Source organism: Lepisma saccharinum, chromosome 7, assembly GCF_977018435.1.
Source record: "Lepisma saccharinum chromosome 7, izLepSacc3.1, whole genome shotgun sequence".
Classification (NCBI taxonomy): Eukaryota; Metazoa; Arthropoda; class Insecta; order Zygentoma; family Lepismatidae; genus Lepisma; species Lepisma saccharinum.
The window spans coordinates 87,530,264-87,556,562 of record NC_139235.1 but is presented as its reverse complement, the minus strand read 5'-3'; the positions used below and the strand labels follow the sequence as shown (position 1 = coordinate 87,556,562).

At 39.4% G+C, this 26,299-nt stretch overlaps 1 protein-coding gene across 3 annotated transcripts in view; it reads right to left on the bottom strand.

Moving 5' to 3' along the window:
• rho-5 (rhomboid-5) overlaps positions 1 to 26,299 on the bottom strand; it is a 670,560-nt gene that overhangs the window by 131,746 nt on the left and 512,515 nt on the right. For all 3 annotated transcript variants that reach the window (XM_083125574.1, XM_083125572.1, XM_083125573.1), the window contains one exon: positions 4,634 to 4,870. In XM_083125574.1, the coding sequence (XP_082981700.1) occupies positions 4,634 to 4,870 (237 nt within the window). The remainder of the gene's footprint in view (positions 1 to 4,633; positions 4,871 to 26,299) is intronic.

The window sequence follows — 26,299 nt, the reverse complement described above, 5'->3', positions numbered from 1 at the left end:
AAGTACTATATTATCCATATAATAACAAGTACTATATTACTCATACAGTATAATAAACTTATTGGATGCTAAAATAACTAAACTAAAACTGCTACTGCTACTACTAGTAGTAGTAATAATAATAATAATAATAATATTATTATTTAAAATACTGATAATGCAATAATTTTAAAAATGAACCCCTCTTTAACAAACTTATGCATATGCCACTGGTCTGTATGATAATATTTTTGAGGAGAGGGGGTGTTCTCGACATATTCGATTCGACCCTTCCCCAGGAAAATTTCTGGCGACGCCCATGAAGACGAGAGTTCAAATCCTACTTGAGTGTGCTTGGTCGGCGCCCTTCAGACAACGCAAATAGGGGGACAATGCAAGGGACAGCATGGAGCAGACAATCCAGGCAGTGTCTAGGGAGGAGTGGGGGATAGAACGGATGAGAACATCAAAGCCCTGGGCTCCTATTTACATGCAGTCTGCAGGGAGCGCAGAAATATGCTGCAAGGTGTATGTGAAAGTGAAGAGTATAGAACAGTGGCTCAGGCATAGGCTGAGAGTGAAGTGCATAGTTGTGATGGTGAGCAATTTCAAAAATTAGAAGAGTGACATATTTCCATTTATACATGTACATACCAGGTGGCCAGAATTAAAATTACCCAACTCAGAGCCCTCTGTAGCCTGTTTGAGGCATCGTAGAACTCTGAAATTTGATGAATCCACTATCCATGGGGAAGAGGATGGCCATAATAAATAGTTCAATTTTCCGCCACCAGGTTGAAATGTGGCGCTGTACTTCCATGATGGTTTGTAATAATGACGTAACCTGCTCCAAATGGTTATGGATTTGCCTTTACCTTGCAATCTTGCAATAAACGAGAGATTATTTTCTCGCAAACTTCCAGCCACTAACAAATGTCTTTCTAATTAATAACTCAGCTAAATCACTTAACGTGATTATTTGTACAACCCATCATGGAAGTACAGCGCCACATTTCAATCTGGTGGCGGAAAATTGAACTATTTTTAAAAAAATCGCCATCCTCTTCCCCATGGTCTGCATAGTGGATTCACCAAATTTCAGAGTTCTACGATACCTCAAACAGGCTACAGAGGAGTCTGAGTTGGGTAACTTTAATTCTGGCCACTCGGTATATATGTTTTCTAAATGTTTCTGTTTATAAATGTTTATCAATGTAGCATCAATGGGATATAGATTGAAGGCCGTGTGTGCCATGGACTTGTATCTTAAATGGTAATAAATATCATATCATATCACCCAATGACTATTCCTTTTGAGAGTGAAATGACAACAATGCAATGGACGCGTCAGATACTGTTGCCTTAAAATGTTGTCCAACTGTATCTTGTGAAGTAGAGAGGGTTTTTTTTTCTGAGTATAAAAATATTGTTTCAAAAGATAGTAGTTTCAAGGTTGAAAATTTCAGATATCTTGTAGTAATCAAGTTCAATCATGATGTGTAAGGAATGAATTTTTTCTTTCATTTATAAAACATCAGTGTAAAGGAAACAATAGTGTGTGGAAGGATATATACGAGGGTTAAGTCATAAGTCATGGCAACTATTTTTTTTCTCGCAAACAGGGGACAACACGAATAATCTAACATGTACGTTTGAAAGTGTATGGAAAGTACTTTCGAATGAAGCCACCAGATGAAGTCTGGATGCAGGAGACTATCGTAGGGTAGAGGCAGAACACAGGATATTGGACAACAGTGTTTTATTATGAGGCAGATCGGCAGTTGACACTCTGCCCGTTTGAAGGCCTCAACCCACCTTACCACTTTTCGACAGGGCATGGCATGCACACCCAGAGCTTCCCGTAGCTCTGTATGGCATTCCCGTGCATTTCTGCCATGGAGAACTGCTATTTTAACGTACGAACGTTGATCCTGCTTCATGACCTCCATTTTCGAATGCTGTCACTCACCGACTGAACTTGGGTGCGTGCTTACTACCCCACCGTTGTTCACATACACCATCTGGTGGCTTCTTTCGAAAATACATTCCATACACTTTCAAATGTATATCTTAGATTTTTCGTACTGTCACCTGTTCGCGAGAAAAAAAAATAGTTGCCATGACTTAACCCACGTACATTCTTGACATGGTAAATTGTATGAGCTGAAAAAAAGAACAAATATCGGTTTACATGTAACGTTTTTGAGGTAACTGAAAAAAACATTTAAAAAAGGTAATGTGCTCTTTTAAAGGGTATATTTATTTGCATATTTTTCACCTGTTTAAGGCATGTAAATAAGGATTGAAATGTATATCGGAGTTCCGAATGCAGACTCGAATCTGAGCCCCCCCCCCCCTTGGAAAAGCCCTACACGCATCATCGTCCGTGCATCTCCGATGGCAGAGAAAGTGGATAAGTAAGTAAGTGTACCTCAAGTACACTCATACTTAACAGTCTTAGTTTTCACCGTGTCGCTCTTTGTAGCGCTCGAAAAGAATGAAAGCCACAGTACACTTTTCTGTGCAGAACAACATACGAAAGTCCTCCTGGTGGAGAGGTCGGGAAACATGCTACAAAACAATAGAAGCTCTGGAAGGATTCCACGCATCGAACGCAGCACTAAATGCCTTGGTGGGCCACTTCAGAAATTCCAGGAATGCTTGCGAAGGTTTCCTTACGAGTCTGTGGGAGGAGAGAGAGGAAGGAAGCAGAAACCCGAGAGGGACAGAAGGGGTTAATGCACGACCGGAACAAAGCTATCCGATATAAACCCAAAACGTTTTTTTTCTTCACAAAATACCGTCACCCGTACCATCAAAAGCAAGAGAAGATTTGGCCAAGTTTAATTTTCTCGCTGTGAAATATTTTTGCTGATGGTTATTACCCAACTATCCTGTGAACCCGCGGCTACGAGTAATAGATGATATTGTAGCCCTTGGCAACATATCTGACAACATAATATCCGAATTTGAGAAGAGTAATTTCTATCACATTTTCAAAGTGAGTTTTACCGTTTACGAATGGATTGGATTGGATAGATTTGTTGTTTTAAGTCCACTTTATGCACAGTAAGGCTAATCGGGACTGGACCTACAGTTTAAAGTGGGATCCGAACCACTATGTGCCTCCACCGGGAATCGAACCCGGGACCCTTTGATTACAAGGCGACGACGCTACCCGTTTACGAATGCGACCACTCCATTACTTCTAACTATCCACTCGCTGCTACGAAATAACACATCATTGCGGTTGATGCAAGGGATATATCATATTCAGATACAAATGAATTTGTATATATACGAGAGAGTGTCAAAATGTTCGTGCAAACACCTTGAAGAAGACGAATTAGAAACTCCCGATTGTATGTGTATTGTACGCTGGTCCTTCTAGGTTAAGCACACAAATTTTTGTCTCTTTTTTGTGTTTAAGCCCCGCGACAGGTTAAGTTTGCAGCAGGTTTTATGTACTAAACCGCCTGAGAACGACGCTCTGCAAATCCCGTGCCAGTCTTTCTTCAAGCATCGAGCTGTTCATATAGCAGACATTGAGAAAATCGTCAGTATTGCAGCAGAACTATATTCTGCGTGCACGTTTGGGTCTATATATGCAAAACGTTGCTGCAAACTTAATCTGTCGCGGGGCTTACTTCTGTACTTCTTGTACAGGTGAATACAGGAAGGTGTCGTGCTTGACAAAAATTGAGGCACGGAGCAGCGAATAATGGCACTCCCCTTATCGTCAAGTTTGTCTTGTCCAAATATTACGATGGCGGTACCTTTGTAGTTCAGGCAGTGTCTGTGGAAGTTGATGAACGTAAACACTGTCTTTGATGAAACCCCACAGGACGAAATCGCACACTGTGAGGTCCGGCGACAGAGGAGACCACTATCGGAAACGTCACACAAAGCATGCTTCAGAAGGTTTGGCGAGATTTGGAGTACCGCTTGGACATCTGTCCTGCCGCACGTTGGGCACACAACAAATGCATTTAAGGTCTGTGTGAAACTTCAAATATTGATATTTCAAATGGTGGTATTATCATGTATTTCTGTGCAGCATTAGTGAAAATATGGTCTTACAAAATCGTCCAATAATTTGAACTCACCGTGTACTTACATCATTCTTGGTATGTATCAGTGATTTAATCTACACTTTTCACATGCTTTAACTACAGAAAAATTCTGTCCTTTGATATTTTAAACATATATGTTCATAAATAGAGGATCACTAACTGTTAGCCCCGGGTTCGATACCCGGTGGAGGTACAAGTGGTTTGGATCCCACTTTAAACTGTAGGTCCAGTCCAAATTAGGCTTACTGTGCATAAAGTGAATTAAAATATCAAATCAACCAACCAACAAACTGTTAGATACCTCTTTTCTACGTTTGAATCAACCATAGGAATGGTTTTATCTGGTTCCATTGTATAGAACAATTACCTAACTTATTTTGGCGCCAAAATTGCATATGGCCATTTTATGCGCGATTGAATCACAAAATGGCAGCGACGGATAAAGCATACCACAATAAAGAGACACGCAATCTTTATATGTGCAGAAAACCATCAAACAACAAAAAAAAACCTTGATAGCTGAAAGCGTATGACTACCTAAGGATAGGTAAGAAGGAGGAAAAATGCCTTTTCACACTTACTTTTTGACAGCTTCCGTCCTGGACAGCGACCTGGACACTCGAGGTGGATCTTGTACGCGCGGTGTCACCTGTCTGGTTGGGGCGGACACAGAGCGGTGCAACTCCGGGGGTGGCTGCTGGGGGGTGGGTGGCGTGGACGATACCACCTGACTCCCAGGGGTGGAAGAGTCCGCATGAGGAATCGACACGGGGGTTGCCACTTGAGGGAGGGACTGATTTGACTGGGACACCGCCCTCCTGTAAAAAAAGAAGAGAAATAGTGGATATAGTACATGGCAGAAAAAGCAACAATACATATATTTATATAGTAAGTAAAGATAAGATGCAGTTATATCATATGCGAGGTACCATCTTACTTAGATTTAAACTATACTTGGAAATATGAAATTAGTCGGCGGGTAGAATTTTTCGTTGTTGCCACGTCGCTGCTCGCAACTGGATTTATTCGGAGGTTTGCAACAATGTATGCTGTCGCTTTGCGGCATGTCTCAGTAACGTAGTACGGCTACTTGACCCAAAATATGGCATCAACGTCTGTTAGAAAAATCATGGATGACAGCGGTCTATTTTCCTTTGGAGAAAAGATTAGCACTAGGAGTAGGCAACACTGCGTAATGAACGTTGCCACATCGTGTACGAGAACCAACGATTCTTGAACTTCCCTCACTTTGCCATTCCCATATATGGTACAGCCATGGACACATTTGGGTTGTAACACTCCCATTAAATTTCAATGGATTCATTCCTTATGTTTATTTATTTATTTATTTATTTCACCTATAACAGAGCTTTGGCTCCAATTACAATAGGCTTACATACATTATAAACAATTAAAAATTACAATTTCAATAATACAAAACAAAAAAAGAAGAAAGAGAGCAAAACTACACTAACCATTGATTAAATAATACTAGCACAAATTTTATAGAAAACACAAATCTAAAAATGACATTTACAGAAGTGTAACAAGATGCATCTGTAGGGTAGGAGAAATGCATAGTGAAAACGCACAGGTCCACACAGTTGCTTCGTTATTGCTCAGGAGGTGAGCGTAGTGAAAAGTGTGTTCCTCCAGCATTGGAAATGGAGGCAAGCAAAGAAGAGCAGAGAGGTGTGGTTCGTTTCTTGGTGGCTTAGGGTTCTGGAACACCCAAAATCAATGGTCGATTCATGGAAACGCGTCGATTCTCCCCCGCCAAAGAAATCCAAAGCTGTTCATACGAGTTTCGGTAAAGTCATGATGAGCTTCTTTTTGGATTGCAAGGGCCCGCTGCTTGTCGACTTCCTAGAGCATGGAGCCACAATCAATGCGCAGCGCTATGCAGACACGTTGCAGAAACTGCGACGCGCCATAAAGTCAAAATGCCCTGGAATGCTGTCGGACGGAATCATCCTTTTGCATGATAAATCCCGTCCCCATACTGCCAATCTGGTGAGGGATAAGCTTCAGACATTTGGCTGGGAAACGCTTGAACATCCTCCGTACAGCCCAGATCTTTCCCCCTTGTGACTTCCACATTTTTGGTGACCTGAAGAAAGACATTCGTGGACGTCGGTTTCATTCGGACGAGGAAGTGCAACAGTGGGTGAGGTTGTGGATCCGTCAACGACCTACCTCTTTCTACAAAACTGGAATTGATCGCCTCGTCTTCCAGTGGGATAAATGTCTTAACACTTGTAGCAATTACTTTTGAATAAAACAAACTCCATTGCCACTTTTTAGCGGGTGTTCGGTTTTTATTTGACTGCCCCTCATACGGGCATACTTATATATATAAACATATCCATGTACACAGAAAACATCTATAACTGTTTGACTTGTTCATGACGTTCTTCGAAGGACAGACAGAAATTGCTTGAATGGCATAGCGAAATCCAAGTCTCCACCGTTTCTGACTATGTCATTGTGTTTAATACTTAGTCTTAGAATGGGTGAATTCTGGTGTACTGTTGAGTGGGATTTGCCGTAATAAAGAGGCTGCCTGAACCGTAACATGTCCCTCTTAGCATTAAAGTTTAATGTTTGGAGGAGACTTGGACTGTCGACTAGCCCGTTGACTAACTTATTTAAGAATAATTGATTTGATACCACTCTCCTATTGTACAAAGGTGTAACACTGAATTCTCTGAGTAAATGTTTATATGATACATGATCCTGAAAAGAGGATCTTTTGAATTTTTTGTAATACAAGTAACGAACAAATTTCCTCAGAATGCCTTCTATCTTCTTGCTATTACATTGTGTGTAAGGTGACCAGACTACACTTGCATATTCTAATTTTGTTCGAACAATGCAACTAAACAGGCTTGTCAGTGCTCTTTCACTATGCATGTCTTGTAAATTTATAATTAAGAACCCTAAAGTTCTGTAAGCATCATTACAAATCTGATCAATATGTGTTCCAAAAGATAATTTATTATTTAATGTAACTCCTAAGTCATTTATTCTGTTTACTCTTTGTAATGCATGATTATTCATTGTATACTGATAAATATTAGGTTTGGTTTGCCTGGAAAAAAAATATTGAAAAGCATTTTGTGACATTAAAGTTTAATTTATTCTCGGTGCTCCATTTTCGTGCATTTTCCAAGTCTTTTTGCAAATTAAGTGAATCGTTTTTGGATCTTTGATTACTTTATACAATTTTAAATCATCAGCAAAAAGTAAACAATTTGAGTATTTAAAAATTGCGGGTAGAGAAAGAATAATGGTCCCAAAATTGCAGCCCTGTGGAACACCGGAACAGACTTTGTATGTGTATGACTTAGCTTGATTATATATCACAACCCAGAAGTGTCCGTGACTGTACAAGGGCACTTCTGCTCAGCCGACTAATATTGGGACCCCAGCTATAGTTAATATAGGTTTGACTGAGTAATGACGTAATTTCTGACGTATTAACTCACGTCTAGGAAATGAAGGAAGGAGAGCCTTTTACCTATCTATACTCTGTCCCGGGAATTTAGGTGAGGGAAACATCCACGACATAAATTACGCCATCTGGCGGTTGGCAATATTGCCATTTGATTATATATGAACGTTTTGCATACAACACAATATTGCATAGCTAGAGCAACTACATCTTGTCATGTTGACTTTATAATCTTAATACTTGTCAAGTCTTTAACACATGCTATATCCCGCGTTTCGTTACCTTGTGCGCGTCCCTATCACCTAACAGTGGTAATTTTCTCCTGAATGTACATTAAATTAAGAAAAACTAAATATGCTGACCAAGGCAGTAATTTATTCTATTAAAAACATAAACTAAACGTAACGTTTCAACCTTCTAGCAAGGTCTTCCTCAGACTCTGTATCAAGTACAAAAGTAACAAGATACAAAAACAGGGCATTATATATATACACAAACATTACTCCCTCCAGGCTATTTAGAAAGTTGTTTGGAACTTTCTAGCAGGTGACTTTCACTTTCCAACTTTACTTTCACCTAAAAGGCTAAACACAATTACTACCATATAGAATGTGGTTGGACTTTTAATCTCACGCTCTTTTCCCTTCATTTTTCTTCTTTCTCCTCTCCTCTTTCTCTCTTGTCCTTTCCACTCTTTCTAACATCTTCTTCCATTCTCTGTTTATCTTCAGTCCCCCATTCCAGTTTATTGTGTTTTCTTCGCCTTTCTTCTCTATTTCCTTGGCCTCCTTCCATTTTCTCACTAGCATTCTCTTCTCCCTTCCTATCTGCTTAGCCTCATCCCACTCTATGTCATGTCCTGTTTCTCTCGTGTGTTTAAATATCGCATTTCTCTCTCTCTTAAGTCGTACATCATCCCTATGTTGTTTCAACCTGTCTTTCAGTCTCTTTTTCGTTTCTCCTATGTACACACTCTGACATTCTTTACATTTCACTTCGTAGATAATCCCTTCCTCTTCCTCTTCCTCTTCTCTGTTTTCCTTTTTCTTGTTTGCATTCCTCACTATTCCTAAGATGCTTCTCCCTCCCTTCCTGTAAGTTTTAATTCCCGCTTTCTTAAGCACTTTGCATATCTTTTCTGTGGTCTTCCCCATACTCCTTATTCCAAACCTTCTCTCTTTTTCTTTCTCTTCCTCTTTCTTTTATCTTCCAATTCTCTTCCTTCTTCTGTTTATGTCCAGTCTATCCTGCTTCTCATAGCCATTCATAGGCTGAATGCAAACAAGAAAAAGGAAAACAGAGAAGAGGAAGAGGAAGAGGAAGGGATTATCTACGAAGTGAAATGTAAAGAATGTCAGAGTGTGTACATAGGAGAAACGAAAAAGAGACTGAAAGACAGGTTGAAACAACATAGGGATGATGTACGACTTAAGAGAGAAAGAAATGCAATATTTAAACACACGAGAGAAACGGGACATGACATAGAGTGGGATGAGGCTAAGCAGATAGGAAGGGAGAAGAGAATGCTAGTGAGAAAATGGAAGGAAGCCAAGGAAATAGAGAAGAAAGGTGAAGAAGACACAATGAACTGGAATGGGGGATTGAAGTTAAACAAAGAATGGAAGAAGATGTTAGAAAGAGTGGAAAGGACAACAGAGAAAGAGGAGAGGAGAAAGAAGAAAAATGAAGGGAAAAGAGCGTGAGATTAAAAGTCCAACCACATTCTATATGGTAGTAATTGTGTTTAGCCTTTTAGGTGAAAGTAAAGTTGGAAAGTGAAAGTCACCTGCTAGAAAGTTCCAAACAACTTTCTAAATAGTCTGGAGGGAGTAATGTTTGTGTATATATATAATGCCCTGTTTTTGTATCTTGTTACTTTTGTACTTGATACAGAGTCTGAGGAAGACCTTGTTAGAAGGTTGAAACGTTACGTTTAGTTTATGTTTTTAATAAAATAAATTACTGCCTTGGTCAGCATATTTAGTTTTTCATAATCATGGAAACAAGGCTTAATGGTGTTATAATTAAATTATATGTACTGAATCCTGCAATGACCATTTTAAGCAATGCCATTGGCTGGTATCTGCACGAATCAAATTGAAATTCAATTTATATTGAACTTTTACTTCAAAATGTAGTGGAGCTTGCAATTCTCAGCACAGGCTGAAAGAAGAATATTTTGACCTTAGAAGAAGACGACGAAAGATGCAAGTCGTTGTAGCAGAAATAACGACCTACAGACCTGTAAATTACAAAAGGTATAACAAGATATCTAAATTTCAAACAATTATCATCTCTATCTAGTTGCAACATTAGTATTCACTGCAAGTTTTCAGCTCTGAAATGGGATTTCTACACAGTAATATCAGTAAGTGTGTGTGATGTGAGGACATCACCCGGCTCATCTGGGCACAATTTTTCAGGGAATTTGGCGCAACGGACATTTGATCACTGGAGCAAAAAAAGAAAAAAAAAGTAGGGCACAACCTTAAAGCTCAAATCAAAGACAAGTTTAATGAGAACTGCCAGAGAGCGGATAGGGAGGCTGTTGCCATCTATTATTCACGCTCCATATCACAGCCAGAAGAATTAGCACGGAGTAACATATCGATTCGGAACAGAAAGCAGGGGAAACTCTACAAAAAATACTCTACAGAGCAAGATCGAGTATAAGTTTCCAGTGCGGTTTACACATCTGTACCCAGAGAAGAACCTGCCCCCTCCCCCTCCAGCCCGAAAAATGAAAAATAATTTTGTACACTTTATACGAATAGTGAGTGTGTCATGCATCCAAATCAAAATTAATGAGTTGGACATTGTACAAGGTTTCTAACTATATAAACCCTTCTATTGATTCATTTGGTTTATTTAGATTGATTGGGTTTGTTTTGATTAATTTGGTTCATTTTGATTGATTGGGTTTGTTTTGATTGATTTGGTTCATTTTGATTGATTGGGTTTGTTTTGATTGATTTGGTTTAATTGAGTTTGTTTTAATTGATTTTGTTTATTTTCATTGATTGGGTTTCTTTTGATTGATTTAGTTTATTTTGATTGATTTAGTTTGTTTGGATTGATTTGGTTTATTTTAATTGATTTGGTTTATTTTGACTGATTGGGTTTGTTTTGATTGATTTGGTTTGTTTGGATTGGTTTATTTTGATTGATTCGGTTTCTTTTGATTGACGGATTAATTTTCTTTATTTTACTTCGCTTTTCTGCCACTTGTAGATAATCGCGAAGATGATGATAAGTAATGTTATGATGATTGATTCATTCATTCATTTGCTTTATTTTACTTCGCTTTTTGTGCCACTTTTGGATAAATTTTGCGAAGATGGGAATGAGTGATGACATGATGAAATTGATGAATGAAAACTCGCAAACATCCATGTCCAGGCCGGGATTCGAACCTGGGACCCCTGGCGTCGTTGCGCGATGTGCTAACCACTCCGTCACGGAGGTCCGCATAAACCTTTGTAGCTCGCATTATTTAACGCCAACAGTGCATATGACCTGTAAGTTTTTACATCAAACATCTAAATACATGAGATACGGAATATACATGCACGAAAATGTATGTTTTTATATAAACATTCTTCCAAACAAAACTAATGAATTATTACAAATCTACCCTGATGCTTAGAAGAGAGTTTTCCTTTTCGGAAAGTGGCCAAGAAATGTTATACATGGCATAACATATTAAATGTTAGTAATTTTCAAGTTCTTGTTTGAGAGATCTGCTTTTCAGACCTTAGAAACAAATTAACAAGAATGGAATAATTGAAAAAAGGCAAGGAAAAATAAACCATTTGAACTAAGAAGGAACGGAACGCATAAACGCAAGGAATGGCATTAGATTTTCCATCAGTACAAAAAAGCATTACAGGGTCAGTATTTAATGTATCAATTGATGCATTTTTTCCTGCGTGTTGTTACTGGATCAATCAAAATCGTTGCACACGCTATAAAAGCGCAAGATTTGGTATAAGTCAGACTTCTCTGGAAACACTCTTAGGTAGGTCTTGAATGTATGAAATAATCTGTTTTATATTACGAGAGATTCGTGTTTTGTTTTTTAAGTTTAAGCCTAAACAACATCATGATTCGAGGTCATTACTCTGCCCAATGGACAAGGTTTTTTATTGTAGCGTTTCTGACTTCGTGCCTTAAGTTTCCTAACAGCAAGGACCCATCTAACTTAACGCCATTCATGTTTGAGGAATAAAAGACGCAGTTTTATAACAAATAACGTAAACGAGTTACTGACTTTATCCGCGAGACATATTTTTTAAAGATTCTATTAATTTCGGTGGCCCTCGCCACCATGCACTTGGTAGCGCCATCTATGAGTGGATACCTTATTCATTCCAGTAGCCCTTACTTCTAGCCATCTTACAGGAGGCAATTTCTAGTTCTGTTCTTTATCATTCCCAGCCACTAAAGTGAATCGTTAGATTATTTGGGGGGGAAGGGGTTTGTGGAATCGTAAAGGTGGATATTAAATAGATTGGCTTTTTCCAAGTTCTTTACAACATTCTTTAGAAAATATTGATTTTCTCAAAATTCTGGAGAGGCTGTAGCCCCATCATCTCCCCTACGTGTATGCACGTCCTTCCAGCATTACTTTGCACCTTTATTTCAGTCTTTATCTGTACATTTCACATGCTCTGTTCTTCCTCATAATCACAATTCTAAGGCTACTATTCTTCGTACACTGATACAATGAAGTTATTGTAAACAAAAGGCACGTGACTTCAGAGAAATAGTTCCTGTGCTGTTCTGGTGTTATTTTGCCCATGAATACATTGGTCGTAGCTCTACAGATTTTAATATAAGGACCCACAACTTCTTTATGACAGCTACGTTGAGTGGTGCGGTTTTATCACATGTACTATTTTCCTACGCGCAAGAATCCTTCACAGCTGCCATTCGAACGACCAATAGGATTTACCAGAAGCCAAGTGTAGAGGAGAGCCGTTCAAAATGGGGAGACTAACATATTTTGGCCCATCAAAAGCAAATTCATCGATGAAAAAAATGTTTCAAACATTTTATTTTCTTAGTATGGACTAGGCTATCAGGAAAAAAGGTTGTTTGTGTAAAGAAAGCATTAGGAGAGGCAGAAAAAATATGCAATGTACCCGCTTTGGACAACCGGTTGGGTTAAATGGGTTATTCATATGAAGCAACGTACATTCAAGAACTAATGCAAAATGTTGTTACAAAAACTTTTTTGAAAGAACAAAAGTCAAGTTTACCATGAAAAATACAATAAAATTATATGACAGGAAGTACTTTTGTCTTTTGTCATTTTTGTTTTATTTAAACACCTAAAATAACAAATAATATCTTATACTCATTTAAAACACTTAAAAAAACAACATAATATCAAAGATTTGTGCGAGAATTAAAACATAGGTTTAGTAAGTAAAACATATTTCGATATTAGTTGGTGATATATCAAAATCTAACGAATAACTGTAGTGTCGTCGCCTTGTAATCAAGTGGTACCGGATTCGATACCCGGTGGAGGCACATAGTGGTTCGGATCCTACTTTAAGCTGTAGGTCCAGTCCCGATTAGCCTTACTGTGCATAAAGTGGACTTAAAACACCAAAGCAAACAATCCATCAATCTAACGTATAACTAGAAGAAACAATGCTGCAGTTGTCAAAATTGAATGTTGAAAGGTGGCTCAAGATAATGATACGTTCTTGCAATTACTTCACGCGTCGTATTATTTTATTATTAATATTAACTTAATAATACTCAGCGGTGAACGATGAGACTCAGTGAAGTACACAGACTCCTCTCAGGTACAGGGATAATGTTAGGCAAAGACAATATTCACAGCACAGAGAAATAAAACCACATTACTGCAGTATGTATAAACTGAAAGGGTTTATTCTTTATTTATTGCAATTATAATGCAAATATACTTGAGACGAAGGCGAGGACTTCGCTTTGTCGATGAATTTACTCGATTAAAACGCATAAACTCAATACGTGGCTATCGGCAAGCCTATGATCACATAGGCCTAGCTTGCGCCCCGAACTACCACACCAAGATGTATGCACAACACCGAGGAGTTCCTTTTAAGTTTAAAAGCTTCGTCGATCCGGGGCGAAAGAGTGTGATGATTTCGTACGCGATATCCTCGCTTTTATACTATTTTCGAGAACACAGATTAAAGTACAGATGAATCACTCACTATCTACAAAAGGATACTATCAACAAAACTGACATCTATTCATCTTTAGAAATACAAATTCGTATAGTGCACTCTTGCAAACATGAAGATACATTAAACCACTCATAACAGAGCATACAATACAATAAACATTAAACAAAATATATATATATATATATATATATTACAAACTGGGAGCAATATTACATATAATAACACAACAGTTACGCGTCCTTTCATAAAAGTATAATATATCAGTGACATATTTTAAAGTTGTGACGTCACATAAAAATATGGATCATATCAATAAAAATAAATTGGGTTAACACAAGGGAGAAGAGTGAAGAACCTATTGACAAAAAAATTCATAGAAGAGAAATTACAGAATTCTCATGCAATTCTCGTTCCAGGTGAGTTTGGCGATGATGGAGTAGGGGGCAAAATATCGGCAATAAGTTATGCTCGCACGCATAACATCCCATTTTTTGGAATGTCTTGGTATGCAGTTTGCGGTCATTGAATTTGCACGCAATGTCGTTAAGCATATAGTATAGAGGCAAAATATATTCTTTTTTCACGAAAACTTTAAAACTTCGTACAAAATAGAAGGTCGGACAATCCACGATGCGATTCAAACCGCCATCTAGACGGCCACGAATGGTAGTACCCCGTTGGGTCCCAGGTAGCAGCACTAATCAATGAGAAACTGAACGTCCCCATTTGACCCGCCGTCTCCGTTTTAGACGATTCTCCCCTGTTTGTTTGCATCGACTTTGACCGTGCAGAGGACAGAGAATAGTTGCATTTCCTCACTTCTTCGCAACATCCAGGTTTCTGCGCCAAACATCGGTGCTATTAAATTACTAGAGAATTTATTTCACGAAACTACGGCGCAATACAGTGGAAACATAAATTGCATACACATTAAACTATTGCAATTCAGTCGGTTCCCTGCTTCTCATTGCATGGTCAACCACTACCGTCGAGGTCCATGGGTCCGAAACTCGGTTATCAAACGCATACCTCCATAATTATTGGCTGCACAATACAGCCGTATGGAACACACTTGGAAATCGACGTGTCGCCATATTGTGACACTACCGCCATCTGAAACATTTCGAATGGGGCTGCTATAAAGATCTTGTTAACAACATTAGGTCAACACTGGTGATGCTTAATCGATTTTACCAGTGGAAAGTAAATCACAGACTAGGAACTTGGAAAAAAAATCATGCAACAATAGCGAGCAAAACATAATTGGTTTTCGAAAGTTTTATTAGGTGTTCAAACCTGAGGTAGAAACGTCGAATTACTTTCGGAACATCTCCAGCGGACTGCGCGAGTCTGTCTAGCGAGCCTAGTGGGCGTGTAGAACCTGAGCAAGGGGCATAGCGATAGGTTCTGGGTTGAGAAGACGTCAGCGGCTCGCTTGGTTAATTAGCTGGTTCGAGAGTTGTGACTCGTTCCGAAGCTTCAAATGCATAACTGCCAAAGATGTTATGGAAAAACCTCCCTCTAAGCCGCATTTACGTTTTCCTCCCGCTTGAAGAGTACCTGATTGTAGAAGCTTATTTTAAAAAATACCACAGTTTTCATGTTATGAAGTACGTGGCACGTGAAACTTTAAATGAAAGAGTCGAAATTGTCAATGTTTACCAGATAGAGAAACTCAGATATATATATATTTTGCACAATAGTATGTACATTATGGAATAGTGAATACATGAATATGGAAAATTCATGCACATCATAATCTTTTTCCCGTTAAATTTAATACAAATTAGAAGTACGTATTTAAATACATTAAATATTTTGTTGCACAAATCAAGTTTTTACAGCATTCTCACTCCATTTCCGGCAAGCGGACAATTCTCAATAACGGGTATTTTTACGTCTCTCTGTACCTATATACAACAGAGGTAAAAAAAACATAATGTCAGGTCAATAACACGAAGTAAAAACTTTTTCTATTTTTTGTGAGATAAAAAAGAACAATTTCACACTCTTGAGATACAGCAGTCTTATCTCAAGTTGTACTGATCCACATTTTGTGCAGCTGACTGTCAATTTATTTTGCACAAATGAATAGTTGCTACACGTTTGAAAAGGGAAAAGTAAAATGGAACATTCTTATGTTACAAAAATTGCACATACTCCAGTTTGCTAACCTCATGCCATCTAACGTCTTAGTTTGGAACTAAGTTGGCGAAATAAGAGCATGTTTTATTCGGCAAAAAATAGTTGAAACGTGATTTGAAAAAAATATATATATATATATATATATATATATATATATATATATATACGTGTATTACGCCAGTTTCAATTGTTTCAAGTGTTGTTCGGATCCCACTTTAAACCCTAGGCCGTCCAACCAATCAATCAATTCTTTCAAGGAGCCGCGGTAGCTCAGTCGTTAGGGCGTTTGACTACCATGCGAGAGCCGGGTTCCACCTGTTCAAGCGGCTCCGGCGCACACCCAGCGTCGTATAAAGTGGGTACCTGGAGGAAGCTGGGGAGGGGGGGTAAAGGCGGCCAGGGCGTGGTGCTGGTCACATCATCCCCACCTTCGGCCGTGATCAAGAAAGTGTGGGGCCCTGATTCCACACCCACTATACGCCTTCATGGTGTGGTGCAAAGCACAGGGGAGAAGTTTACAGTTACTTTTCTTTCAACTGTAAAATATTCAAAGTTCACAACAGAACAATTAAAGACAATCCTACACTCATGTGTAAATAAACAATAAAAATAAGCAAGATATGTTACTACTTTATTTGAAATGTGTAACCTATTTAAAGACTTCTCTCTTCAATTTTTTACATGAATGCCGAGAGATGGTAGTCGAGGCATAGTATGTCAACATCTTATATTCACCATGTGTCCGCAGCGATTGGATAACACTGAAACAGCTGATTGAGATTTAAAAAAATGTTATGCAAGTATTGTATAAGTATACAACAATGCATTGGAGCCATGGACGATATTAACTACAATTTTCCTTGAAAAGGGTATTAGATAATGTACAATTAGAAGTAATATGTGGATTTTATTTTAAGGTGTATTAGTGTGTGGGAAGTCGAGTTGAATCGAGAGAAAAACCCCGGAAACCTCTTTAACTACAGTGGACAGTCATTTGTTTTCTTCTCGGCTTATCCTTCGCTTGTTCCCGAGTGCCCCTGCGTTGCCATACACACAACTTCCCTCTCTTGCTTCGTGGCTAAAAAAACAACTTAACAACGTTAAATATTACGTCTCTGCTTCGTTGTATACCATTTTCCCCTTCACTGCACTGAATAAAAGTGACGACGATGTATTGAAGAACGCCGTGGCAACGCAGGGGCAGGATTGCATGGTAAGTAGCCGATTGCATCGTCCACGCTCCCTCCGCTCGCTTACGGTTGAAAATTCTACTACAGCCCCACTAGGATATATTGGTCACGCTGCATCTGTTGTTGAAAGAATCATATATACGAGGGTTGGGGCATAAGTCATGGCAACCATTTTTCTTTTTTGAGATAATGCGGGACCGGCACGAAAGTCCGAAATATACAAATGGAATAGGGGAATGTTTGGTATTGTGGAATGTATGAACAATGCAGATTATGATTACCATGTGTACGATAGGGAAGCGAGCACACATCCTTAAAGATAGTACTGTGCCATGTGTGTTTACAAGTCTTATAACATACATTAGCATTGCAGGAACAAAAGAGACGCATACTACGGTAGGGCACTATTACTCACAGTTTTCACCAGCTCCCTGTGGCATTCTCTGACATTTCTCCCCTGAAGAAAGGCTATTTGATACACGAACGCTGTTCACGCAGTGGCACGCCGTTTGACTCAACACTGCCTTCTGAACTATAACCGTTCGTCACACATCCATCTACTATCCGTGACAAAAATATTCAGCCCTCGGTTTGCGTGCTTGTAAAATTGTACTCCGTGGGAGGAAAAAAGTCAAATATACCTCATTGGAAAGCTACAAGTGCCTGCTTTTAGACAAGAGCAAGACAAAGGGATTTTAACTCTCTCTGTTTTCTATTCAGACAAAAATGTTCTTAAAAGTGTAGTTTTTTCGGGTGTTTTTTACATAAGTCGAATTCAATTGTGTGTAGCTTCGTGTAAAACCGTCGAAAAAATATGATTTTTTTTTGTGACTGAACCTTGTTTATGTGGAAATATCTCGGCCAAATATAATAGTGCTATCATGTATGGAACAGTCACAATTAATGATTAATTATGATGTTGGAATTTCGGTAATTGTCAGCCCCATGGTCATGAAATGCATATCAAAATGATGACCGTGGAATAAAAATCAAAATTTTCATATTTCATTCTTGCACACTGTGCGAATTGAAAACAACATAGAGAATTGTTTTCTTGGCAACCGGTTCCCGCGCAATTCACATCGTTGCTAAGTACGCATGTAGAGCGTTGCCAAGCGTCGCCGCTTGCCCTTTGAACTCCGCGTCCAAGCAGCTTTGACACGGGAAATGAGCCGAAACAATGTGTTGCGCAAAGGAAATCATTGTAGAGATGCCGAAATTTTATTTTGCCACTTCTGTGTTTACATTCCTGCCATGAATGATTGCCTGAACTCCCACATAGCCATAATAATTCTTACGTGCATTCTATCCAGGCAGTCGGTTTCTCACAAGTTCGCATGTTTGTTCGTACGCACTGTATTGAGTGATGGCGGTTCTGTGAAGTGATTTATTTCTTGCATGAAAATGGCAAGACGGTAATATCATAGTGGTGCAAAAGAAATTATAGTCAGTGCCAAGAAATATTTCGACCAGGGGAAACGAATAGGCGCATATCACGACATAAACCAAGGTGTCAAGTGCACGGCGGAGTGTTTGGGGGTTACGTCAGCACAGTATGTAAAGAAAAAGGGAACAACAAAAATTTGCATCGACCCAATATTTTATTGGGCGAGTTTTTCCAAGGTGTGGTGAGAAGAAAGATACACGACTTTTATTTTAATTATCCAGTTCAACAGAATCCATTATGAACAGCATTTTATACTTTTACCTTTCACTTATATTTATTGAAAATTTATTAATGTTTTTAGTCTTTTGTCTCTCGTAATGAACCCACAACTCCTTGTTTACTACAAGAGTTGCAGCTGTGAAACAGACCAAAATATAAAAGCAATATTTCAGGTGCGTTAAATGCTGAAACCACAACCACTACTCGACACGATGATTAAGTGAATTTTGCGAGATAAACACAATTTACATGCGTTTTTGCTCGAAATATATTTTATTAAAATGTTAGTTGCCATGAAGGCTTCAAATGCGCAATTTTTAAAATATAATTTCTATGCATTGCTATCGCTAGTATACACCTCGCTCTGTTTCCCTTTCTTATGAAATCGCTGTACACAGCAGGTGCGTTATCATTGTATACAGAGAAGACTGGATCTCTCATCGACTTCATTCAAATCGTCCTCATCGTACATCGTCTTAGTCAATATAACTGTTTAAATGTGCGACATAAAATAATACTGGGAAAATGAGGTTCTATATAAGTCCACTTTATGCACAGGTAGGCTAATCGGGAGTGGACTTAAAGTTTAAATTGGGATCCGAATCACTATGTACCTTCGCCGGGTACCGAAGGAGACGATGTTCATATGAAGATAAAAGCTAGAAAAAATGGGGTGAGAAAACCTGCAGTACAGCAGTACTCCATTTGCAATATGATAAATATTTCATTCATTATTTTATGCTGCGACAATACTTTGTACCGGCTCGACGGAACGCACCTGCGCGATTCTCGCAGCGAAGCGGCAACGCTGTGGAAATCGCCTGCTGCCCGCGGGGTCTGAGATTGGCCGCATTCCGCCATACGTCATGCGCCCGTTTACCATATTGGGAGTGGTCAATAATAATTTATATCTGGAACCATATTTGATGTACAGTCAGAGAAAGAATTACCTGGGCCACGGGACCTAGAATTTCGTAACGTCTTAAAGCCTGTTGTTTATGCAACCCAAATAACAAAATATTCGCTTAAGTTTGTCTGGTGGATCAAAGTTCTCGGCAAGGATTGAGCATTGATAGCATGCGTCACATGACTCATGCCCCAGCCACAACACACAACTGGGTGCTACGAGTCCTCCAGAAGAAAATTTCAGGAACTGGTTTCTTAACAAGAGATACTCGTAAGGAAATAGTCTTTCCTGTATTATTAGTCATTGTCAATAAGTTTCACTGAAATGATGGTTCTCATCACAGACCACATACCACACGCTAATTGTTTAAGTCCAGTTTATGCACTGGACCTACAGATTAAAGTGGGAACCGAACCAAGTGTCCCTCCATCTGGTATTGAATTCCTAAGCCTTTGATTACAATGGCGAAGACGCCATCGGAGAGGCAATGGAACGCCTTGAGAAAGAGACTGAAACCATATTTGGCGTAAATTTTAAAAATAAGAAAATAATTTGTGGTCACAGGTTCGAAACGTGGGAGCGGCATAGATTTTTGTGCCATCGTCCATTTCACGAGTTTATAATTCTTCTTCACCGACACGATTAACACGAGTGGTAGAAGAAAAGCGAAGTAAAATAACTGAAACAGAAATAAAAGGAAAAAGCGAAACAAATTTTATCTATAATATTCTGCAGTCACTTCAGTCGTATTCACGGAATGCCGAGGTCTCTAACTTGTCTTTTCCCCTTCCTTTGTGCTCTCGATTTCCTCTGTCACGATTGGTCTAAACTAATTAATGCGACGTTAATTAAGCAACCCAAACAACGAATGCACAATCAACTGCACAAAACAACATTCCAATTGTTTTCGAATCGGAAAACAATTGAGATGCTGTAAAATGAAGCAAGATGCAGTAATAAAGTGGGATTTTGGTACGGTATAGAATTAAATCGGTGAAGATGTTCGATTTGATTGGATGCTTGTTATTTAGTGGCACTATTCTTTCACTTTTGGCAAATAGCGACGATGAAGATTAGTAATGAGTGATGATATGATGACATTGATTAAGGGACACTCACCAAGAACACCCATGGCCAAGCCGAGATTCGAACCAGGGGCCCATGCTGTCGTAGCGCGCTGTGCTAACCACTGCGCCACGGAGGTCGGTTAGTAGTGGACATTATACCATATTTTGTGTGCGCAATTGGGATCAATCAATGAAATGACTAGGCATATTATATTATTAATACATTCATTTCATAATATCACGTCATATTATTCGGCACGAAGTAACATCAGAGACATTCAATCTTGCATTTTTGCCTTTCAGCTAATTCTTCGACTTCAGATTAATCACATCAATAAGATAAATTATGAAACAAATGATAATGAATGTGGGATATTGGCAGTTATTACAAATTGTCTGACACAAGCAACATTAAGCAGACTCGGTGGGCAAGCTAATTAAGTGGTCGACATTCGATCTCGTCACCAAAGTTCCCGGGTTTGAGTACCGTCCTTGTCACAGGTGTTTTGAGTATTTCGTCATTAATTTCATGTATTGGTCACTCGTCTGCGACTAGGAAGAAAAGTGATGTTACGTAACAAAAATAATAAAAATATACAAGATCGAAGGGTACTTATTTCATCTCTCACGAAATCTCCTACAAAACCGGGATATATGAAATAGTATATGTATCTTTACATACGTTTTCGATTTCTATATTTAACTAGTCGAGACCGAGAACGAGACAGCAATTTTCAATTCGAGAGACCGAGAGACGGAGACACTGTCAGGTCTTGTTTATTTCTTGACATCTTCCTAATTGAGTTGTTGTTCTGTTTGTTATTGGCTTTGTATTGGCAATTATTGTCATTATTCTTCCCCTGTAGGTAAACCATTACGACGATTTATGATAAAATAAAGCAGATAAAAGGGAAAGAACAAGAAAGTCATGTCTGCCCGGGACTTCAACCCAGAACCTTACGTAATGAGATTTGAAATTCTGGAGAAGGCATCCGTGTTTTCCTTGGCTTTCTCTTTCCTCTACTTCTGTTATTTTATCATACATGTATAATCAAAATGGATTTGAGAAAATATGTTGCGATCCATAACTTTGTTGATTAGATGCTACAAATGTGAACTCCAACATGGAATAAATTATTATTTTTTGTTTCGTATGTGGTTGAATATGAAATTTTCTTACACTGTTACAATTTATTACTTTAGTTTTTGTTTTGTGCACAGATAAGCTAATCGGGACTGGACCTTCAGTTTAACATGGATACGAACCACTACGTGCCTCCACCGTGTATCGAACCCGGGATCCCTTGATTACAAGGTGACGACGTTATCATTACGCCATCGAGGAGACTCCGTGACAAAATGTTATTTACTCGATCTCTACAATAATTTATTTCAACATTTACATTTTCGTTTTCTTCTTTCTTTTTGTTAACTAATCTTAAACGGCTCTTTTTGCGTCTTGGAATTTCTTCTTGTTTCAGGAAAAGAAAAATAATACATGCAGGCTGTATAAAAAACACCCGTTCAAATAGATAGAAAGCTCACTCTCGAGAACTAATTTATAAATAGCGTAACCATTAGGAAACTATTCGAACGTTAATTGATATAACTGCAGATGAAACAATACTTACAGACGCTAACGAAATATCTATTCTTGAATAAGCTCACAGGCAACAAGTATCTGGTGAGTCATTCACTCTTGCTAACTACGAGCGAAGGTCACTGAACCAAAGGGTGGCAAACAAGCGTCTGCTCTGCGAAACTAGGGTTAGCAGACGAGGCCACGTGTTCCTGTTATCAATATCGTACGAAATAAGGAGGAACACAGTACGTTTTGGTCCTATCATTGCACACTTTCTCGTCGTGGCCTTGAAGGCCTACGTAAAGGCTTCTCTGCAAGAAGGATAGCTTACCATTGAGGGAAGAAAACGTGTGTGTGTATCGAGGTCCTTCCACTTTCGTATTCTTCTTTATTTCAGAACGCGTGCTGTATCGTTGATTTAATACAATCTATCCGTTGTAGTTTTTAGGTTCTGTTTCTGTTCGGTAATTTTACATTGTGTTCCAGCTTATGTTATTTGCGACGAAGGTTCTGGATTCGATAATCTGGACAATAACGGGATTCTGTTGGTTGGTTGATTTTATGTCTTGAGTCCACTTTATGCACAGCAAGACTAATCGGTAATGCACCTACAGTTTTAAGTGGGATCCGAACCACTGTGCCTACACATTACTTTGCTACTAGATATTTGCATGCTAAGATGTAGGAAGTGCTACATTTTCAGTGTGTGGAATTGAGAGTTATTTTGGATACGAAGGATCTGACAATGGAGTAGTGGGAAAGGATCACTTTACATGTTTGAATTATAACCCCCCCCCCACACACACACACACAGGATATCGCCCGTGGTTTTTATAACGAAATATAAAATGGATGAATTGGGTCAAGAAAAACTGGAGCCTATTTACATCCCTACGGAATTTGGAAGAAAGTCCACGTAGAGATTAGAAAGTTCTGTTCCGACAAAATCTGACGTACAGTAAATGAAAATGCAAAGTGCTGCCTTGTGCTTTGCACCAAGTCATGAATGCGTGTAGGGGGTGTGGAATTAGGGCCCCACACTTTCTTGTTACGGCTGAAGGTGGGGATAATGTGATCAGCACCACGCCCCTGTCCGCCTTTACCCCCCCCCCCCCGAGTTTCCTACAGGTACCCACTTTATACGACGCTGGGTGGGCGCCGGAGCCACTTGAACAGGTGGATAAAAATTCCAATTCTCCCCAGTCGAAGATCGAACTCAGATCTCTCGCATGGTAATCAAACGCCCTAACGAACAAGCTACCGCGGCACATATAGTACAGTAGCCTTTGTAATTAAGGCAATAATTATTTTAGCGTTTCGTTCAACGCTTTTAGGCGAATCATTTTCGGACATGTAACATGTAGTTCATTTCGGTTCTGCGACTTGGTTTGAGAACAGGCGATATTCTGAAGAACAACATTTCACCTGACAAGTCACGTGACTTTCCTACATTTCCTGTGTCTGTTGGCTATTGCATGAAAGACGAGTTGCTCTTAAGACAGACAGAATCACCCGATCACCTAAACGTGCAATGTGTGTTGCCTACCTTTCCGGCATTATTTACTACCATTAAAGTCTTATGGGGAAGAACTTTTTTCCACCACTGTACACACGCCAAACTTCTGGAATTTGTTCAAATGCGTTATATGAACAGTTTTTTGCAATTTCATTGAATTTGTAATTATCTATTTCAAGAATGCAAGTTTCCCTAAAATTTAATTTTTGAAGTATCTAGTAAAAATGTGCATTTGATTTTTCTACAGAGGTGCAAAAATAATCAAACTTCAAATTCACAAAATCTTAAAATTTTATGTACAGTCGATTATGAACTGTGTGGTGTTACGGTAAGTTCCCCGTTCGTGAAAATTTGAAGGAAAAACTACACTTTTCAGTGAATTTTTGATTATAGCAAGAAAACAAAGTTAAGAAAAATTTCAGTTAACGCTTATTAAAAAGTACATACTTGAAGCTTTCCAATGAGGTATATTTGACTTTTTTCTTCCCACTGAGTACAATTTTACAAGCGCGTAAACCGAGGGCTCAATATTTTTGTCGCGGATAGTAATCACATAATACGTGTACAATGCTCATGTTCTCCGTGGCGTACGATCATATTATGGTACCCAGAGGGCTGCACGAGACCCGGAAGAAACCCGTCCACAAGGAGTCGCGCCTACAATAATATGCAACACGCACGTCGAACCAGGTGCGCAATCGAGCTTCCCCGAACAAGGATTCACAGGCCTCTACGACGGAATATATCTCTGCAATGGTGAACATTTCAAGTGCTCCTTGAACAGTTTAGAATCTATTAGTTGGCAACAGTGACTAGATGACTCACGTATCTGAGGACTGTGGAAAACCGGAATGAGCGTTCGCTGCAGATAAGCGAGCTGGGTCTTGCAAGGCCTGCCAGTTATCCGTAGGCTTTCGATGCTTGACGGTCCAAACCCCAGACGTACTACTCGCTCACTCGCCAGCCGGGCGGGCCTAGGAAGCGAATCTTGCCGATGTGCAGCGCTCTGATGGTACCGCATTCTTTCGCTCTCTCTCTCCCCCTCCCCTGTCCTTTTCTCTCTGTCTCTCTCTATCTCTCTCTATCTCTCTGTGTGTATTTATCCTCTCCTCTTTCCTTCACTTTTTCTCTATCCTCTCTCTCTTTTCCCTTCTTTCCGAAGGAAAGAAAGAGAGAGGAAAAAAGGGAAGAGAGAGAGAGAGAGAGAGAATGAGAGAATGAGAGAAAGAGTAGAGAAGAAGGAAGAAGAAGGAAAGAAAATGTTTCCTTCTTTCTTCTTTCATTCCTTCTTCCTTTCCTTTTTCTCTTCACACTTTTATTTTAACTTTCTCTCTCTCTTTCTTCATCTGCTCTCTCTCCTTCTTTCTTTCTTTTTATCGGAGGAAACAGAAGAGAAGAGAGAGAGAAATAGAAAAGAGAGAGAGATAGTGAGATAGTGAGAGAGATTTCTTCTTCTTTTTCTCTCATTTCGTTCTCGAAAGAAAAAAGAAGGAAAGAAAGAAAGAGAGAGAGAGAGAGGAGGGGTGAGAAAGAGAGAGAGGAGGGGTGAGAAAGAGAGAGAGAGAGAGGGGAGGGGGTGAGAAAGAGAGAGAGAGAGTTCTTCTCTTTCTCTCTTAGCCACGACTTATGCCCCAGCCCTCGTTTTTCGAAACCGCACAACCCTCTCCGTACATTTCCTACCAAACATGTAAAAGCATGTTAGCCGTGACAAAATCGTTCTCAGAAAAAGTAACCTTTTTCTCCACCCCGGCGACAATACAGCGGATTTGCGCCATCAAGTACAGCTCCGTGTCTGCCCTTTTTGGTACTCTGTCAAAGTAGGGCAAAAAGAAAGGGCTGGAAAAAAAGTAAAAAACAAAACTTTTGCATCAATAGCAGCTCTCCAGCAGCCTTTCCAGCTTACTCGTTCCAGGAGAACGAAGGAAGACTTTTCCAGTTTCCTGGAAGAGAGAGAAAGGTTCCATTTTTCCTCCAGGTTCTCGTTCCCAATACGGGGCAGACAGGGAACGTTTTAAAATATTGAAATATTCGTCCACTTACCTGACGTAACGTTGCTAAGCAACAGTCTCCCTCTCTCAGAAGGACCGGTGCTCATCTTGAGAAGAATCAATTTCGGAAATGTGGGGGCTAAATTTAATACTCCACCCTCCCCCCCCCCCCCAGTGCTTCCGCGCTCACGATAATTTCACTTCCTATTCTTTTATTAAATCCAAACTGCAGGGGTACCCGTTGTTGGGGACAAAAGGAACTGCCATGTATAAGTGAGGGGACATACAAGTAATCGGCCCTGTAACCATGGCGATGAATGGCGAGTTGAATAGGAGGAGACATTCTGGGTTTGACGCGGGGAAAAAAGCGCTGAACGCACTACTCCGTGTAAAACAACGAGTCATCTCTTGCAGAACGAACTGGTGGTTGAAGTGCGGTCATTTGGCGAGTTTCAATACTTGCCGTATGTTTACGCTAGCTACTATGGGGCTTTGTGTTAACAGCTCTTCTGTGGCTATCGCTATGAAGAGTTTAGAATCAGCA